This window comes from Micropterus dolomieu, linkage group LG17 (genome assembly GCF_021292245.1).
Source record: "Micropterus dolomieu isolate WLL.071019.BEF.003 ecotype Adirondacks linkage group LG17, ASM2129224v1, whole genome shotgun sequence".
Lineage (NCBI taxonomy): Eukaryota > Metazoa > Chordata > Actinopteri > Centrarchiformes > Centrarchidae > Micropterus > Micropterus dolomieu.
Genome location: NC_060166.1, coordinates 1,212,133 through 1,231,920, shown reverse-complemented (window position 1 = coordinate 1,231,920; position 19,788 = coordinate 1,212,133). Strand labels below are relative to the sequence as shown.

At 40.5% G+C, this 19,788-nt stretch overlaps 1 protein-coding gene across 1 annotated transcript in view; it reads left to right on the top strand.

Moving 5' to 3' along the window:
* The window catches only part of lrrk1 (leucine-rich repeat kinase 1), a 162,588-nt gene that overhangs the window by 56,645 nt on the left and 86,155 nt on the right, over window positions 1-19,788 (top strand). Inside the window, exons 9-12 of the mRNA XM_046074025.1 lie at window positions 4,019-4,182; window positions 12,458-12,595; window positions 13,116-13,228; window positions 18,764-18,834. Of these exons, the coding sequence (XP_045929981.1) occupies window positions 4,019-4,182; window positions 12,458-12,595; window positions 13,116-13,228; window positions 18,764-18,834 (486 nt within the window). The remainder of the gene's footprint in view (window positions 1-4,018; window positions 4,183-12,457; window positions 12,596-13,115; window positions 13,229-18,763; window positions 18,835-19,788) is intronic.

Below are 19,788 nucleotides of genomic sequence, written 5' to 3'. Positions count from 1 at the left end.
CCCGGAGTGGCCAGTCACTGTGGACATTGAGACTGACGTTTTGCGTGTACCATTTAATGAAACTGCCAGTTGAGGACCTGTGAGGCGTCTATTTCTCAAACTAGAGACTCTAATGTACTTGTCCTCTTCCTTAGTTGTGCACCCGGACCTCCCACTTCTCTTTCTATTCTGGTTAGTGCCCGTTTGTGCTGTTCTCTGAAGGGAGCAGTGCACACCGTTGTAGGAAATCTTCAGTGTCTTGGCAATTTCTCGCATGGAATAGCCTTCATTTCTCAGAACAAGAATAGACTGTAAAGTTTCTCTTTTTCTGGCCATTTTGAGAGTATAATCGAACCCACAAATGCTGATGCTCCAGATCCTCAACTAGCTCAAAGGAAGGCCAGTTTTATAGCTTCTCTAATCAGCTCAAAAGTTTTTAGCTGTGCTAACATAATTGCACAAGGGTTTTGTAATCATCAGTTAGCCTTTTAACATGATTAGCTAGCACAAATACCATTAGAACACAGGATTTATGGTTGCTGGAAATGGGCCTCTGTACACCTATGTAGATATTCGATTAAAAATCTGCCGTTTCCAGCTAGAATAGTCATTTACCACATTAATAATGTCTAGACTGTACTTCTGATTAATTTAATGTTATCTTCATTGATTAAAACAGTGCTTTTCTTTACGAAAAGATCAGATCCACCCAGGGCTGACATTGAACAGTACTGGAAGAACATATGGGAGAAAGAGGCATCCCACAACTCCAGTGCTCAGTGGCTGGTGGATCTAAGAACAGATCACAGCAATCTCCCAGAATAAGATCCATTAACCATTACAATGGCAGACATCCAACAAAGAGTGGCAGGTATGAAGAGCTGGACAGCACCAGGCCCTGACATGATCCACACCTACTGGCTGAAGAAACTAACTGCACTCTATGAACGCCTGGCAGCACAAATGAACCTACTGCTGATTGCTCCTGTCAGGCATCATAGCGGCTAAGATGAGTAGTCTTATGGCTCAATACATGGACAGGGCCCAGATGGGAATGGGCAGTAACACCAGGAGAGCCAAGACCAGCTACTGGTTGATAGAGCGGTCACTCGAGACTGCAAGACCAGGCAGACCAATCTGTGCACTGCCTGGATTGACTACAGGAAAGCCTACGACTCAATGCCACATACATGGATACTGAAATGCTTGGAAATGTACAAGATCAACAGGATACTAATAGCTTTCATCAAGAACTCAGTGGGGCTGTGGAAAACAAGTCTGGAAGCCAACTCAAGCCCAATTGCACAAGTTACCATCAAGTGCGGCATATACCAAGGCAAAGCACTATCCCCGTTGCTGTTCTGCGTCGGCCTGAACCCCCTCAGCCAGATCCTCACAAAGACTGGCTACGGATACCGGTTCCTAAGTGGAACAACCATCAGTCACTTCCTCTACATGGATGACATCAAGCTGTATGCCAGAAATGAGCGAGACATCGACTCACTGATCCACACTACCAGGATCTACAGCAGCGACACTGGAATGTCGTTCGGACTGGACAAGTGTGGTCGCATGGTATCAAAGAGGGGAAAATGATCAGAACCGAGGGGGTTTAACTACCAGAAGGCCACATTGGAGATGTTCAGGATCAGATCCAGACTGACAAACTGGTGATGGCTAACCAACCAGACATCTTGTTGATCATCAAACAGCAGAAGAAGGCTGCAGTGATAGATGTGGCAAATCCAAGCGACAGCAACATCAAGAAGAAGGAACACGAGAAGCTTGAGAAATACCAAGGCCTGAAAGAGGAGCTAGAAAAGATGTGGAAAGAGAGAGCAACAGTGGTGCCAGTGGTGATCGGAACACTGGGGGCTGTGACCCCCAAACTGGGAGAGTGGCTACAGCAGATTCAAGTTAAAACATCAGAGATCTCTGTCCCAAAGAGTGCAGTCCTAGGAACAGCTAAGATACTGCGCAGAACCCTCAAACTCCCAGGCCTCTCTGGTAGAGGACCCGAGCTTGAGGATGACGCATACCACCCCACAAGGGGTGAGAGGGGGAATTTTTTTTTATATATATATATAATATACTTTTTTTTAATGTATTGATTTATGTGTCAGGGACAATGCAAAAAAACAACAGGTTACAATAACATGGATTAGTGTTGCATATTGTGTACGATCCTTGTCCCTGGTTAAAAAAATGCAGACACATAATTAACATAAAATGCCATGATTAATGTAAAATAAGATGAAAAATATAAATAGAAATCCCACTTGATAATAATAGTAAAAATAAGGGTAAATACAGAGTACATAGATATGACATAAAGTCAAGTAAAGTACAACATTTTAAAAGAAGAACTGGGTGACAACAGGAAAAAACTAAGAAAATACATCAATTGCCGAAAGTAAAGAAACATGCTGGAGAATGGGGAGGGGGGGAAAAAAAGAAAAAAGGGCAGGGAGAGACAACAGGAGACAACAAGCCGAATAGCAACAACAAAAACCACAGAAAAAGACTGCCAGTCTAGGCGTAAGTGTGTGTGTGTGTGTGTGTGTGTGTGAGAGTGGATGTAGACGTAAGTGTGTGGCGGTGTGTGTGTGTGTGTGTGTGTGCGTGCATGCATGTGTGCACAAGCCTGTCATGGAATGTGGTTGTTAGTGATAATGGGGTGCCCTAACAGCAATGCACCGACCCCAGCGGCAGGCAGGTGAGAACGCAAGCATCCAGGGCACCCTGCAATCCCCATAGAGCGTGAAGGACCCGAGATCACATGCCCCGGGCACAGCCGCGTTGCGTCCCAAGGAAGAACGGCAGAGAGCCACATCGGGGTTGTGTGTGTAGTGAGACACAACTCGGAGGGAGAGGGGGAAGAGGTCATAGAGAGGCTAGGCAGGAATGGTCCTCCCCTAACCCCCGTCACCCGCCCCCGCAGGCAGGACGACGCCAGGTCCATCTAGCCCCAGGGCTTGTGGTAAGAGCCCCTCGATCCCCGGCAGCCCCACAGAGCGGCCACCCCGCCCAGCCCTAGGGAAGACCCAGGGAAGCCCAGCTCACACAGACCTACCAAAAGATCCAGAGAACTACAGCCCCGAACCACAGATCCCCACACACCCCAAAGGCAGCTTTGCACAGCCGCGACCTGAAGCCCCCCCGCACATGATCTCCAAGACCGACATAAAACTTCCTCCCTTGGATATATGTGTTTGAACCAGTTTAACACAGTCACAAAGACCAACCAACCTTCAAGATGCTCAGTGCATTTTGTGTAAGTTGGGTTTTAGTAAAGGTTTTAAAACAGTTGTTTTGAAGGCCTCCGGGAAGATGCCTGTTTGAATTTCAGGCTGCACACTCTGTGTCCTGCTGCTGGATGACAGGCAGGGGTACACATTTCGTGAAAGTAAAAAAAAACTAAAAACTAAACAAAATTAAAATTCAGAGTCTAGTGATATATTTTATTTATATATATATATATATTTTATTTATATTTTGTTTTTGTCCAGAAGTTTGTGTCAGTGATGTTGTTCACTTGGAAGTCATTACCTAAATGGACTATCAGAAGCCAGACAAACCACCTGTCTGTAGGATGACAGCCAAAGACAAATCTTGGAATGTCCATAGTTTCCCATCAGAGTCCAACATGATGTCTTGTTCTGTCCAAAACTCAAATATATTTATTTTACAATGATATGAAAGAGAACCCCCCCCCCCGAAAATAAATTTTTAACTTCAAAGTCGATAATCACAAAATAGTTATTGATTAATCTTCTATGCTCGTCTTAGTAACCCATTGTATGGGCACTACTTAACTGTTTGTTCTTGAAATCCAGCGTGGATTTATTGTTAATCAATACAAGTTTGTTATTAAACACTAGATGCTAGTTGGCATATATTTAAAACACAATAAAACATTTAAAAAATGGATTCAAACTGATTTAGAGTAACAGCTGCTGGACGGACTTTTGTCGTTAGTTTGTCGTTCGTACAAGTCTGATGTAAACTGTGGTTGTGTTCTTTCATTTAATCCTGTCAGCCACTAACTGGATCGGCCTTCGTAAGCTGGAGGAGCTGGATGTGTCTGATAACTGTCTGACCAGTCTGCCTACCGCTGTCCTGCACTGCTTGAAATCCCTCAGATTCCTCAATGTGTGCAGGAACAAGCTGAGCACCTTCCCTGACCCCTGGGCATGTCCACTGGTAAGAAACCACTTCCTGTTATATCTGCTAATGTCAGAGAATTTTTCTTTTAATCAAAATACAATATTCCAGTTGCTGTCGTCCATATTTGATATTTCGGGTATTACTCTATGGAGGTCATTTGACATATTTCACTATAACTGTATACTTACTAGTTAAGAAACCGTCTGTAAGTAGTCCATCACTGAAATTAGTCCATTATAGATGTTTTGATTGTTGATTGTTCAGTTCAGCTTTATTGACAGACTCAAGGTCCATTAGAAAAACGTACATCAGCATTAGAGACACAGCACCTCCTAAATTACCAACAAATACAAAAGCACAGAAAAAATGGGCGATTTTTATAAAAGACAGTTACACTAATGCTTCCACAGAGGTGACTGGTATTGTACAACACTATTACTAGGATTTGTCAGCAGCTTAATATTTCTGTTCTGAGAGCCATCTAGTCGCCAGATAAATTTGTACATCAGATTTCTCAGTAGAGCCTGGAAAGTGTTGACTCTTACAAAACAAGTCACTTGGACTACACCACCTAGGTTTTTTAAGCGATATCCGCATACAGTCATTATAGGCAACCTGAACCTTATGTATGGTTGTCTTTTTAAACTTGACCCATAATGGGAAGTACAGAGAGGAGTGCAATATGCTTTAAAGAGCCTTATCTTAATATGGTCTGATACATATAAAATTTTCTTGTTAACATATTTGCTTGAGCAGCAAGCATAGGACACTGCCTATACATGTCATGGTCATCAGACAACTGAACTGTGAAGAAATGCCCCAGTTATTTTGTTTTATTACAAATACTTAGCACTTGCCCTGACAGATAAAAAAATGCAAGTCTGAGGTCCTTAATTCCCTTTAGTTCTTCATATCATGACGACAGTCTTCTTAACCTTGTACTGCACATCATATTTGACCCCATATTCAGAAGATTCACCACATGTTGAAATCCAGCACTGCTAGGAGAAACAATAGCCAGATCATCGGCATACATAAGATGATTTATTAGAGCGTTTCCAATCATATAGCCAGTTTTGCAGCCTCTTAGTTGTTTTGATGAATCTTTCATATACATGTTGAAGAGGGCTGTGGAGAGTAACCCCCCTTGTTGTACTCCTGATGCCAAACAGAGCAGAGACTCTATTAACCCATCTAACCTGCATACTCTGGTTACTCTTGTTTAGGGCTCTCACCTCCTTCCAAAAGTCAATGGTATTATTACAAAGTAGCTTTTCAGCCACAGAGTCCACTCTCATGACTTGCTTGTGTTTGCAAACATAACAAACTGCATATTTATACCTAGCATTAGTGATCTTTTTGAGGTCCAGGACAGGTCCCTGTCTGGGTCTACCAGCCAGAACCCAAGCTTTAAATGCCTCCTTAGCTTCCGCATTATGTGCAGCTACAACTTACTCCAACCTGGCTTGATGTTATGTGCCTTATCAGAGTAAGTAAAGTATGGTCAACACAGCTCCCACAATACAATCATACATAGCACAGAGAGCTTCACGATGAGCATTATCATTACAATTTAAATTAAAACACTTAATTGCACTTTTTGGTAAATATACTCAGAAGAATATATGTTTTCCTACAGTATAACGCAAAATAGCATGGGCATCTGTTGTGCTAATGCAATGATCAAGTCATGATGTCGTGTGCCAGGCTTCACTTATGTAAGACTAGCTATCTGCAGGTAACAACAGTTGACTAGATAATATAAGGTTATTGTCATCACAAAACTGTTGCATATGTTTAGCAAACAATGAACTTCTGTCTGAAAGATCAACATTCATTTCACCAAACACCTATACACTCGTGGAATGATTATCATGAATAAAAGAATTTATAAAGAAAGTCTATTCAAGTATTCATCCTCATTCTGCTGACACTCATATGGTGTATATACGTTAAGGATAATAAACTTTTTGTTGTTAAACTCTAACTGTACTGCAATGCACCAGTCAACTTCCAGCCTTATGACTTTTATCACTGAGTCCAACTTTTTGTGCCAGAGGATAGCTACACCTCCTGCTATCCTTTCTCTCACTATTCCCATAGAGAGGTCAGTTGTAGATTCACCAGCACCGTGGAAATTGTCTTTAAAAGAGTTAAATTTTCCCAAATCTTGTCTAGGTAAAAATGTTTCCTGTAAACATAAATATTATCAACAACTACATGCTGGGCCCTGTCCCCTGCGCTGCTGCCCCTGACAGCTGTAAGATACAACACGCATGGAAGAATTTAAGAGGACGGTACTGCCATAGCCCCAATCGGTACAGCTGCTCCAAGTGTTGAACTGGGTACACCAATCTTCACCAAACCTGTCAATTCTGCCTTACGTGGCTCATAGTATCGCCGCACAACAGAACCTTCAGGCCAGAGTTCTGGGTTATGGGGGTGGTAGGTAAAAGGGTTAGGCCAGCAATTAAAATAGTCAAAGTGTGGACAGATGAATCTACAGCAGCTCTACAGGACTGTTTTGGGAGCACGGATTTTAGTATGTTCAGAGAGGCTGCCACCCAGGAGAGCCACATCAACCTTGAGGAATATACATCATCAGTGACATCATACATCAGCATATATGTTGATGATGTGGTGATCACTAAGACGATAAAATCATTCCCCAATCAGAAAGCCTGGATGAATGGAGAGGTGAGGGCTCTATCCAGAGCCAAAAAAGCTGCTTTTCGGTCTAGTGATAAAGAAGCTTACAGCACCGCCAGGGAGAGACTAAAAGCTGGCATCAAGGAGGCAAAGCGGAGACCTCAGCAGAGACTGGAGAGAGACCTCAACACCAACAACACCAAAGATATGTGGCAGGCCATCAAGAACATCACAGACTACAAAAGCAGGAGCTCCCCCATCATGTGTGAGGCCACATTTCCAGATGAACTGAACACCTTTTCTGCTCGCTTTGATCTCCTCAACAAGGAGTCAGCTGTAAAGTCTACTCCACCTCCAGAGGACCGGCCACTGTCAGTATCCACAGCAGATGTGAGGAGAGTCCTGCTGAGAGTGAACATGAGTAAATCAGCATCACAGAGAACCTGACATGGTCATTTTACATCTCCACGCTGGTGAAAGCTCAGAAACGCTTCTTGAGGAAACTTAAGAAGGCCAAATTCCCACTCAAGTTCTTGTCAGCTTTTACAAAGGAGCAATAGAAAGCATTTCTTAGGCCCGAACAGTGACCGCTGTGAGGTCCCTATTGTGTTTTGTTAGAATTATTAGTATTCTTATGCTTCCCCATTCAACGCATTTTTGGGGGGCTTAACATACATGAAAAGTTGTAGAAATTGGCACACATGTCCGAACTGGTGAAAATAGCTGGTGCATGAGTGCACAAAACCAAAGCTCCCTCCTTTCTCTTTGGCCTACATTCACCAAACTTGGTAGGTATATGTATCGTGTTCAGATTTAAAAATAAGCCTCTTGGACCATTAACCTAAACCCAACAGGAAGTCAGCCATATTTGATTGAATGTGCGAGGATTTTCCATTTACACCCTCCATATTTTAACGAACTCCTCCTAGGGATTTGATCAGATCAACTTCAAATGTGGGCTGTGCCATCCCAACACCTTTGTGATGTAATTTTGCAAAGCTTTTTTTGATTGATCAAACGGCGTGTCAATAGCATGGCCTGGCATGGCGGTCAAATTTGATGATTCGCCATTAAAAAGGAAAAACTGTGTAAATGGACTGAACATGGTCATGGTTGATGGTCATAGTCATGGTTTCCACACATCACCTATGTGATATGTGCAGTGTTAACTTCAAGTTCTGCCTGTAGACATCTACATGCCAAGCTTCTATTACAGTGATGACGCCACCTACTTTTCAACGGCTGTGCTTAACTCCTTTGCGGAAATGACAGAACACACACAACGGATACATGGATGCAGCAGAACCCAACTTGAAGGAAGTCGTACCACGCAACAGCTACGCGGGTGCGGCACACCCTGAGGAGCGGGAGGTGTTCGCTCATCGCTGCTTGCAGCTTTAATTAAAACTGATTCTGTATTAATGTATATTGTCTGCTATGTAGCTGAAGGGAATTGTAAAATTTCACTCTATAACTTATATAACTTATGACAATAAACCTACCTTATACTCTGCGACTTCACTGCATTCCACACACTTAAAATGTTCAGTGTGTAATATTTCTGAGGATCTGTTGACAGAAATGCAATATAAGATCCATAACTATGTTTTCAGTGGTCTATAAAGACCTCACATAAGTAACCGTTATGTTTTTATTACCTTAGAATGAGACATTTATATCTACAAAACCGCGGGCACCCCCTTCTATGGAGGTCGCAGTATTTTGTTGTCTTATTTCTACCGTAGCCGTCAACGAACAGCAATACAGAGCACGTTTCGTCATCACGGCGTTCATTAAATGCATCCATAGAAGAAGAAGAGGGAATAATAACAATAATATACAGTCTCTGAGTAGTCTTCTGGTTTATTAGAAATAAGAAGAGAAGTGACATTTAGATAAATGAACGAGAACACAGGTGTTATTTAGCACAAGAGCCAACAGCCTGTGGATCTTTCTACCATGAAGACAGAGGAGTCTCGACGGATACAAATAGCTGACGGCAGAAATCACCGATGTTGTGGATTTTCCCAGATGGAAGCCTATAATGCGGGATAGATGTTTTCGTAGTGGTGCTGAAGTTGTCTGTTTTTTGCTGGACAGGTAATTAATTTAAGTTTGTCAGACTTTAGAGATGCAAATGAAAGCTGTTGTTTGATATCTTTAGCTTGAAGCTGGCCATAATCACAGAGAGCTGTGAAGTGTTTCCCGTGTCAGTGGTGTGAATCAGTAGTTGCATTAATTTCATGCGGCCTACTTATTCTTTAGCCTGCGTTTTGGCTTTGCCGGTTACATTAGCGAGACAATCAGCTGTAACGTTAGCTTAGAGCACGGAAGCATCAGCCAGCTAAACTTTTACTGCCCTGGTAGAAAAAACACGTAAGGTTAGTTGGATTGGTTTTTTCTCCAGCATTGGCTTTGGCTTGTGAAGTAAAATATGTAGTTGGATTAATTTCATGTAGTTACTCTCTCTCCAGCGCCCTGTTTTGGTTTTGTTGGTTATGTTCGTTCAGCTGATCACTAATTGGCAATAAAAGGGTAGCTTACAGCTGGAAACTCAGATCAGACAGCTAAACCTTTATTGCCCTGGTAGAAAAAAATATGTTGTTGGATTAGTTTCATGTAGTTAATCTCTCTCTGCAGAGCTCTGTTTTTTTGTTTAATATTTTTTTTTTATACATTGGTGAGACAATCAGCTGATCACTAATTGGCAATAAAAGGCAGCTTACAGCTGGAAGCTCAGATCAGCAGCTAAACATTTACTGCGCTGGAAGAAAAAATATGTTGTTGGATTGCAATTTCATGTAGTTCTTCTCCAGCAGTCTGTTATGGCTTTGCAACATGGACAGAAATGTGCCCTTACCTTCCTGAGACAGATGATGAATATTATTGGCAATAAAACAGTAACAGCATGGAAGCTCAGATCAGCAGCTATACTTCACATTTTACTGCCCTGGTGGAAAACATGTATTTCTTTTTACTGCTAATGGTGATTTATAACAAGTCCGTGTGCCTATCAAGTGACAAATAATGAATACTTTCCAAATTTGCATTAAAAAAACATGTTTTTTTGGATATTGCTTCACCACTGTGAAGTTTTTTTTATTTGCACACAAATATGTAATTTGTGCTTTCACATGCTAAATGCCCATTAAAACATTGCACCATTTTACCAAAAACTGAAATTATGGCTGCAGGGACTACTTTGTGTTTCTGTTACATTTAAAAAAAATTTAAAAGACATTTTGGTAAGATTTGCATGCTTACCTAATTAAGCAAAGCGAGAGGAGTCTTCCTCCTCACCTGACTATGCCTTTGTAAACTTCATGTATGTGTATGGTTTATAATGGACTGTGGTGCAGAAACGGTGAGGCTTACATTGTCCTGGTATCTGTCAGTGGTCATACTTAATGCACTAGATGTGATATTCTTCATTTTCTTTGGTGTTAGTCCAGATGAGCCAACCCTCCCAAGATGTAAAATAATGTATTACAGGAGGATGAGACATCATGTAGCACTTCATTACTTCAACGGCCGTGTGTGGAGCAAGCTAGCTTGCTTAGCTAGGTGCAACTGTAACTCACCTCAACTATCATTTTAACAGAGCTTTTTCAATGGCGCTGGTTAAATTTACACAGTGCCGTGGGTAGTGATTCGGCTCTAGCCTGATTAACAGGTCGCCATGGAGATGACTTGTCAATCATAGATAATCCCGCCCTGAAACATTCTCTGCTTTGTGGTCTATTTTAAAATAAATAATTTACTAAATGAACATCATTTTTGTATTGAAGAAGACTTGAAACTAGTGATTAAGACCATAAACTCATCAGGAAAGTGTTTATTGGGGTAATTATTCAGGTGAGAAGTAGGATCATTTTCCCATTGTTGAGTCGCCCCCTGCTGGCCATTCAATAGAATGCAGGTTTCAGGGACTTTCGCATTGGAGTCACGTCACAAGGCCCATAAATACTCCTGCGTAGGTTTTAACCATGCATTTATACTTGTGCGTAGGTGTGTCTGTCATTCTGCAATTACACCCCTTAACGCTAGTCGGCAGTAGCGCCACAGCATCCAATGTATTGACTTTTGCCGGGCGAGCAGGCTAACTTCCGGTTTAGCCCTCCGCTAACAGGAATGGGAGTAAAATTGTATAGGTGCGGCTGGTGTAGCCGTTTCAAATGTTATTGACCGAATGGATCACATTCTGATGGTGAAACGAGTCATTTCGCTCGGGTTGGGACAGTCAAATATATTGATCCACCGTGTTACAGCCGCCGTTTTGGCCGCTAGTAAAAGTTACTTCAAAGCACGGGGCACTTCCTGTCGGCTTTGATACATTGCGAGGCTACCCAGCCAACCTATCACAGAGCTTACGGTCCACGTTGCCTCGACGTGTAGTTATATTTTTGAGGAGGTGCACGTCAGGCTACGGCGTCGATTTGACGCAGAAGTATAAATTGCACTACAGACCTGAAGCTTCCCGCTTGGTTTTAATCAAATACCTTTCCACAATCAACTCTTAAATGTCATAAACACTTATACAGTTGATAGTTTTAAGCATTTATATAAAAGAAAACAAAACAAACAAAAGCTAGAGACTGTTTGAGGGCTGATAAAGTTGCTGCATAAACTATTAAATATGACATCAACATTTGCCAGATCAGTTTTTGAAGCATTTTGATACACGATGCCTCTGTAGTCAAGGCAGTAACAACTGGGATAACCGCCTCTTTTTACATTCATGGTGAAACAGTTCTTTGATCTTTACAAGACACTAATAGAACAGCAATTATTTTTACATATATAGTCTATATACTTGAGAGTGAATCCATAGCCCTAGATATTTTGCACAATCAACTTTAGTGAGTAATGCACCCTCAGATGTAGAGATAGAAAAATGATCAGTAGCAGATTTAAGCCTTTGTATTGTATCTTACTACTGTATATTAAGAACTAATGTATTTGTTACTAACCAATTTTGTATCAGATCAAAGTCTGACTGGAGAGAAGCAGAGATCTGTGATATATTTGAACTAGCAGAATAGATTACTATAACATCTGCATATAAATGGATATTTGAAGTTCTGCATAATGATGGGAGTTCATTAATGAAAAATTAAAAGAGAAAGGGCTGCAGTGTAGAGCCTTGTGGAACCCCTTGCTTAATATCAAGAAGATCAGACTGAAGCCTGTCAATAAATACACACTGCCTCCTATCACTAAGAACAAGATACACATTGAACAAGGTCAGTGCATTCTGACTAAGTCCAATGGTATTTTTGTAATAGTATATGATGATCCACCAAATCAAAAGCCTTGGATAAGTCAACAGAAATTGCACCTGTTAATTTGCCTTGGTCAGAGGAGGAGATTATGTCATGAATTTTCATTAGGGCTGAGGTAGTGGAGTGATTGGGTCTAAAATCAGATTGAAAAGATGATAATATGTCAGGTTCTGTAAGATAATTCAATAGTTGAGTATAAATTAGCTTTTCAAAAACATTTGCAATTGTACAGATTATTGATATGGGTCTATAATTATTTAGGTCAAGAGAAGAAGAAGATATTTACTGAAATATTCAAAATCTTAAAAGCTGACATTTGCTGAATTGCCGGTATATACTGTATATAGTAAATGACTGATATTCTTTTTCCTCCCCTGCAGAAGCAATGTAAAGCTTCCTCCAATATGATTGAGAGTCTTCCAAACACCATCTCTATCTTCTGGAGGTCTCAGCTGCAGGAGGTGGACTTCTCTGACAACAGCCTGGAGGAGTTGCCCTCCTATATCTTTGAACTGGAGGTAGGGACCATCATCTAAATAGCAAGCAAGCACACACACACACACACACACACACACACACACACACACACACACACACACACACACACACACACACACACACACACACACACACACCATTACTGTTCAGAAAAGAGGAAAGCTATTAGGAATTATAAAATTAGATTTATTACCCAGTACCTTCAGGGTTTCTTTATAGAGTTTATGGAATGGTTGCATTGTTGATAATAAAACCAACAAAGAAGGAATAAAGGAAAAACAGAATGAAGGGGTAAGAACACTCCTTTTCCTGGTGTGTTTTTTTTTTCTGATTATAAAAATTCTATAAAAGTATTAGGCCACTGGCGTTATTCTGTCAGTGCCTGATTTAAATGTATGAATCATTTAAGACATCAAGAGATTATGTTCTTATCATTCTACAGAAAAGCTGACCAGTGATAGAGTCAGACAAGTGATTGTGTAAATGTGAAAGTGTGGTTTACAGTTTCTCACTGCTCCTTCCCACTCATCCTCCCATCAGGCTCTGGTCTCGCTGAGATTATGTGGGAATCACATTGCGACACTCCCAGCCCCCATTAAGTGGAAGTGCTCTCAGCTCCGGACCCTCGATCTTTCCAGGAATCAGCTGGGCAAGTAGGTCCACAGATATACACACTCCCAAGCGTGAACCTCCAGGTCTGAAAAGTGAAGCAAGTGCTTAAGTGCCTTAAAGGTTCAGTGTGTAAGTTTTAGTGGCATCTAGTGGTGAGGGTTGCGATTTTCAACCAGCAATTCACAGTGCATTCACGTGCTCCTCGGATGGTACTATTTCCTGAGTTGTGAAGTCGTTCTTCCAACATCAGTGTGTGTTCATGTGCTCTTAAGTCGGAATGTGGAATCAACATGGATGCTACTACAAAGATTAGTGTTGGATTAGCATTATCAGAGCATATAAATAACACGCAGACATCTATTTACTCTACATGAACATCAAACTCACCGTCATAACCATATTACAAATTACATGTTTGCAAAATATGTATATGCAATACGGGATTTTGAATGAATCAAAGTTCTGTATACTTCATTATGTCCCATGTACACTTAGAACCCGACCAATATTGGATTTTTAAGACCAATTTCATTATTTAAGGATTTTAAAATTCGATATGCCGATATATCAGCTGATATTATTTTTTGCCCTTCTTTTCAGAAACATATAACATAAAAAAATTATCCCTAACATTTGTTGTTATGTTATGTTATCTTGGTGAGGTCTCATAACAAAACGTTGAAGAAAGTTTTGATAAATAAGAGTCAAAACTACAAAAAAGATTTAAAGATCCATTATAAACTATAGATCACTACTAATGAACATTAAAGGATATAGTGTATGTAGTCTGTAGTGTGGAGCTGCCAAACTCCACACAACAGACTACTACTAGTACTAACAATAATAATAATATCATATATTACTCATTACAACTATTATATTACATTATAATGATAAACACTCTCCTAGATAGGCAATACATTTTTTGTCGTGCAGTAGTTATTAACTTTCACATAATCTGCCACACTGACTATTTTCAATGTTGGATGTTCACATTTAGTTTATCCCTTTATCAGCACGCTAGCCAAAGTTAGGAGAATTTTTCAAACACCGTCTATGACACAGTCAACCAGAGGAAACCCTGCTGTTGAATGCATCTACAGTAATACTACATGACTGTCTACAACGAGGACCTGCAACTTTGAGATTTCATGCTAACGTTGCACATTTGAGAGAGGAACTATAATTTTGTATGGCAGGCAGCTGTGTTAGATACTTGTTCAGCTCAAGTTTATTTACACGTCCCCTCTGGTTTAACCATTGACTGTAACTATAGTTTAACTGCTCATTAAGGGTAGCACTCTGCCACTGATAAACATGGCATTAGTTAGCTTTGTAGCTCATTTAATTTAACAATGTGCATCCTTAGCTGCTGTAAGTGATGTTAGAAAATATTTAGGGATGGACTACTGAGAAGTGTGAGGACCGTTCGCTATAACTGCCACAGTTTCAGAAATAAATCTAAAATTAAGTCTGTCAACAGCGTAGTCTCCACCATTCACCTACTGTAACATTAATACTGCTGGAACCTGGGAGGAAAACGTGAAAGGGCAAAGACAAATGGGAGGGTTAGCAAGTATGGTCATGATTGTTTTCAGGAGAAGAGAGGTGATGGGAGATATTTTATTATTATTTAAGTCATTTATTTAACGTGCCAAATGACCAACTCACCGGTAATACAGTCCTCTCCGTTGTTTCTGCATGCTCTTGCAGACTCCAGTCAGCTGGTTCTTTTGTTTTATGGTGCAGGCAGTGTTACCAACCAGGGGATTTGCAGAGCGCCCTCTGGTGGGCAAACTATGCAACTCTCATGACATGAGTAAAGGATACAACTTTCCGTTTCTTTTTTAATAGTCATAAATCGTCTGTTACAAACGCACATACTGTATCTCATAGCTCATATCGGCCGATAATATCTGCATAACGATAAGTCGGTTGGGCTCCACTTTATTTCTCTCTTTGCCATGAAGATTTAAGGAGGAAAAAAAGATTCTGATTATTCCGACACCACATGAATGCACCGCATCAGTCACCGCTCAGCCCTACCTTTCCAAGTGCGCAGGAGAAGCTTCAGTGGCACTCTGTCAGCTCTTGAGCTAAATAATACGTGTGGTCCTCCATTTGTCCAAATGTCTCTTCTTTTCTTACTTCTAATAAACCAGTCGACTATTACTACTACTAATGTTATTTCTTCTTCGTACATATTCAATCTAGTGACTAAACACACTCTGTAAGAGCCGTTTGTCCGTTCGGGCTATTGTAGAAACATGGCGGGAAAGAATGATCTGCACACTAAGTAATTATGAATCCCACTAGGTGATATTTATTGTGACGTTGCAAACTCTGAGGTCTCAGAGCTGATCAAATGCACATGTAGTAAATAGGTGAGTCTATACGATGTAAGCCATACAAGACCTTCTCAGAGGTTGCAATAAGAACTATTCAGTGTGCAGATAATTCTTTGTTTTTCACAACACAGTGACTTCTCAGTGAATGTCACATTTGTCTCTTAAAGAAATGTCAAAATAACACCAGTATCTAACATCATCTTTTCATTTTTTACTGTCTTCTAACATAAATGCAAATTGTTAACCTATTAACAATTAACAATTAATTGTTTCATTTACAGCTGTTAACTATAATATATTGTTAAGTTTAGATCACACTATTTACAATTGCAAGTCCTCCCCACAGGTGCAAAGTTCTGCATGCCTGTAGAGAAGATAATGCTCATATATCCTGAGACAAAAAGGTGGATGCAAATCTCTGCAGGTAGCCTACAACATCTGTTCTGTCAAATAATGCATCCACCTCTTAAGCTCCTTTCCAGACACATTGCTGTGAACACTGAACAAACGCAGTTATCACCTCCAGATTATTTGCTGAATCTCAAAGAATGCTACTTCTAAGTCTAATAATAAATTATTGATGACTCTAAACGTCCTTAAATATGTACTTTGAATCAATCATCCCTACTGATGAACCTCACAAAGAATAGTATATTGTTTTTAAACACTAAAGTTGCTTGGAGGTTCATGGCTCTCCTCAGCAGTAAGGCAGAACTCTGCAGTTAAAAACTTAAAAACTGCAGTTAGAACACACTCTCAACACACCTGTTAAATATTGTTAACACATGAATAAAATATTAGAATTTCACTCACCAACTGGAGCACGGACTTCCTGGAGGTTCTCTCTCCAATAAACTGCACAGCCTGCCAACTTTCCAAAAGGCATAAACAGGGCAAAGCTCCATAATTTGTGACTGACCGTAGTAGCTGAGCTAACAGACGGAGGGGAGACGGCTAGCAGTAACAGTGTCAGCAGCCACCTGTCAATTAAAGTGGCCACGCCCCTAATAATGCAGAACTTTAAGGCTTAAAGGTTCAGTGTGTAAGTTCTGGTATCTAGTGGTGAGTGTTGCGGATTACAGAGATTTCAACCCCCCCTCCCCTACCCAAGTGAGCAGTTTAGCTACGGTGCCTGAGACAGGACAAAGATGTCACCTATGAGATAGCAGAGAGTTGCCAGTCTGTTGTGTCAAGTTTCTTTAGATAGATTTATTAAGAAATTATATTTACTTAATTATTCAGTCAAATATTTTTTTTAATTGTATTACTTCATTATTCATTAATAAACAACAGCCACATGAAGAAATGAAGTGCTACATGATGTCTCATCCTCCTGTAATACATTATTTTACATCTTGGGAGGGTTGGCTCATCTGGACTAACATACCAAAGAAAATGAAGAAATTCTCAAACACTGTCACATCTAGTGCGTCAAGTATGACCACTGACAGATACCAGGACAATGTAAGCCTCACTGTTTCTGCACCACAGTCCATTATAAACCACATAATACATGAAGTTTACAAAGGCATTGGCTGGTGAGGATCAAGGCTCCTCTCGCTTTGACAAGCATGCAAATCTTGCCAAAATGTCTTATTTAATTTTTTGAAATACAACAGAAACACAAAGTATTACTGACAGCCATAATTTCAGCTTGTGGTAAAACAGTTCAACGTTTTAATGGGTATTTAGCATGTGAAAGTACAAATTACATATTTGTGTGCACAGTGGGGAAGCACTATCGAATAGTTTTTTTTAGTTTTTTTTATAATGCAAATTCTGAAAGTATTCCTTATTTGTCACTTGAATACAAAATAAATACATGTTTTTCCACCAGGGCAGTAAAATGTGAAGTATAGTAGAGCTCCCCTGCTGTTTACCGTTCGCCAATAATATTCATCATCTGTCTCAGGAATGTAACGACACATTTCTGTCCACACAAAACCATTACAGAGCACTGGAGAAGAACTACATGAAATTACAATCCAACAACATATTTTTTTCTACCAGCACAGTAAAAGTTTAGCTGGCTGACGCTTTCATGCTCTAAGCTAACGTTACGGTTTTATTGACAATTAACGTTACTGATCAGATGAGCTAATCAGCTAAGTAGGCAACATAAAATTAATCCAACTACATATTTCACACCACTGACAGGGGAAACACGCCATGTCTCTTGTGATTATAGCTAAAGATATCAAACAACAGCTTTCATTTGCATCGGTAAAGTCTGACAAACTTAAGTTATTTATTTGTCCAGCAAAAAACAGACAACTTCAGCGCCGCTTTGAAAACATCTGTCCCACATTATAGGCTTCCATCTGGGAAAATCCACATCCGTGATTTCTACTGTCAGCTGTCTGTCCAGACTCCTCTGGCTTCATGGTAGAAAGATCCACAGGCTGTCGGCTCTCGTGCTAAATAACACGTGTGCTCCTTCATTTGTCCAAATATCACGTCACTTCTTCTAATAAACCAGAAGACTACTCGGAGACTGTATATTATTGTTATTAGTCCCTCCTCTTCTTCTTTGTACGTATTCAATGTAGGGACGGTCGTCTACACTATCGGAATAATACAAGGAGAAAAAGAACGCCGTGATGACGAAACGTGCTCTGTATTGCTGTTCGTTGACGGCTACGGTAGAAATATGACAACAAAATACTGCGACCTCCATGGAAGGGGGTGCCCGCGGTTATGTAGATATAAATGTCTCATTCTAAGGTAATAAAAACATAATGGTTCATTATGTAAGGTCTTTATACACCACTGAAAACATAGTTATGGATCTTATATTGCATATCTGTCAACAGATCCTCAGAAATATTACACACTGAACCTTTAATATATACTGAACAAAATTAGAATTTTTTTTATTGTGGCCAGCTTAAGGCACACCTGTGTAATCCCCATGCTGTCTGATCAGCATCTTGATTTGCCACACCTGTGAGGTGGACCTCACAGTTGTCATGAAGGGCAAAATTAGCTTTATACACCAAAACCATCTTTTGAACCAGGCTGTAAACATGTCTTATTCTGCTGTAAAGTTGGCATATTAACATGGGGGTCAATGAAGATTGGCTCCCTTTTTGGAGCCAGCCTCAAGTGGCCACTCGATGAATTGTAGTTTTAGTTACTTCCTATATGTCCTCACACATGAGACTGGAAGTTTGCTGCTTGGCTTGATTTCAGCAGATGAATTACTGGATTTCAAATTGTGTCTTTCAGAACAGAGGAGGGGCCCAAATCCAGGAGGCTGGCCTTCCTGACTACATGGAACAGGAGGGACCCAGACCCAGGTCTGCTTTACATGGAAATAATTTGAACATCTCTGTCTGTCTGACCATCTTTCAGTGTTCTCAACAACCATTCATCTAATCTTGGAGGTTGTATTGCTGAGGACCCATGGGAGTGCAGTGTCGAATTTGGTGCAGTTTCGCCAGATGGTGGCACAATAACAACAAATTTTAAATTTTAGTCTATAACTGTATGTCAACAAAATCATTTTTTCCCCGGATTCTGTGGGTCCAAATCAGTTTTTTTGCTACTCCTTCGATAATTGGATAGGAAAGTCAAGTAGAGACAGGAAATGTGAGGGAGGCGGACATGCAGCAAAGGACTGAAAGTTGGATTCAGGATTTGTACACAGGGCGCATACACTACCAGCTAGGCTAAACAAAAAGTTCTTCAAACTGACTCCACACTTGGCTGTTATATTGCTGAGGACCCGAAGTAGTGCAGTGTTGAGTGTGAAGTCGATCAGATGAACGTCCATGTGCACTGCACGAGTAAATACAAATGGGCATAATGATGTTGTCACAGTGTTTCTTCTCCTTACTTGCAACCAATAATATGGACTTTGGCTATTATGTCAGGACTATAGGGTGAGACTAACTAATTGTTTTTGCCATTATTCAGTCCCTGAATAACAACAGTTAACATACATTCAAATGTGGATGTGTGATTTTGTTCTGGCTTTTCAATAGTTCCACAAACTGAGAAATTTTGCTATAACATGTCATTTAGGTGAGATCTCTTTAACATCCACTGTTACGAAATGTTGGCTATTTATTTATTATTTTCCTGTTGAACCAAGACTTGACTTGAACCAAGATGGCGCTGTGTATAGCCGCCTCGGTGTTAGGTGCGCTTTGTTTTGTTTTGTTTTTGTGTGTTAATTCAGTTTTCGGCGGAGCTCTTTCACCAGAGAAGAGCTCATGAACATCAGGGGAACAACTCCTGCGGATTTAATT